Consider the following 271-nt stretch of genomic DNA (forward strand, 5'->3'; position numbering starts at 1 on the left):
GAAAGCCCCGGCTGCGGGGATGGAGGCACAGCCGTCCCTGGGGGTGGGCAGTGGTGGGGGGTCCATACTCACCGGGTCCCCCGCGGGGTCATGGATGTAGCCGTAGGCGATGGTTTTGTCGATGGCAAAGCCAAAGTCTGCCCGGCGGATGTGGCCGACCACCTTGCCGTCCCGCCAGACCGCCTCCAGCCCAAACATCGGCACCTTCCTGCAAGGGGAAGGCAGAGCTGCCGTCAGCAAAGTCCCCTGTCGGGACCCCATGGAGCAGGAG

The 271-nt window shown here is 66.8% G+C and overlaps 1 protein-coding gene across 1 annotated transcript in view; it reads right to left on the reverse strand.

Moving 5' to 3' along the window:
- SARDH (sarcosine dehydrogenase) overlaps window positions 1-271 on the reverse strand; it is a gene marked incomplete at its 5' end in the record, with an annotated part of 22,131 nt that overhangs the window by 1,289 nt on the left and 20,571 nt on the right. Inside the window, one exon of the mRNA XM_010074122.1 lies at window positions 54-246. Coding sequence (XP_010072424.1) covers window positions 54-246 — 193 coding nt within the window. The remainder of the gene's footprint in view (window positions 1-53; window positions 247-271) is intronic.

This window comes from Pterocles gutturalis, unplaced genomic scaffold (assembly GCF_000699245.1).
Source record: "Pterocles gutturalis isolate BGI_N339 unplaced genomic scaffold, ASM69924v1 scaffold6247, whole genome shotgun sequence".
In the NCBI taxonomy this organism is placed as follows: domain Eukaryota; kingdom Metazoa; phylum Chordata; class Aves; order Pterocliformes; family Pteroclidae; genus Pterocles; species Pterocles gutturalis.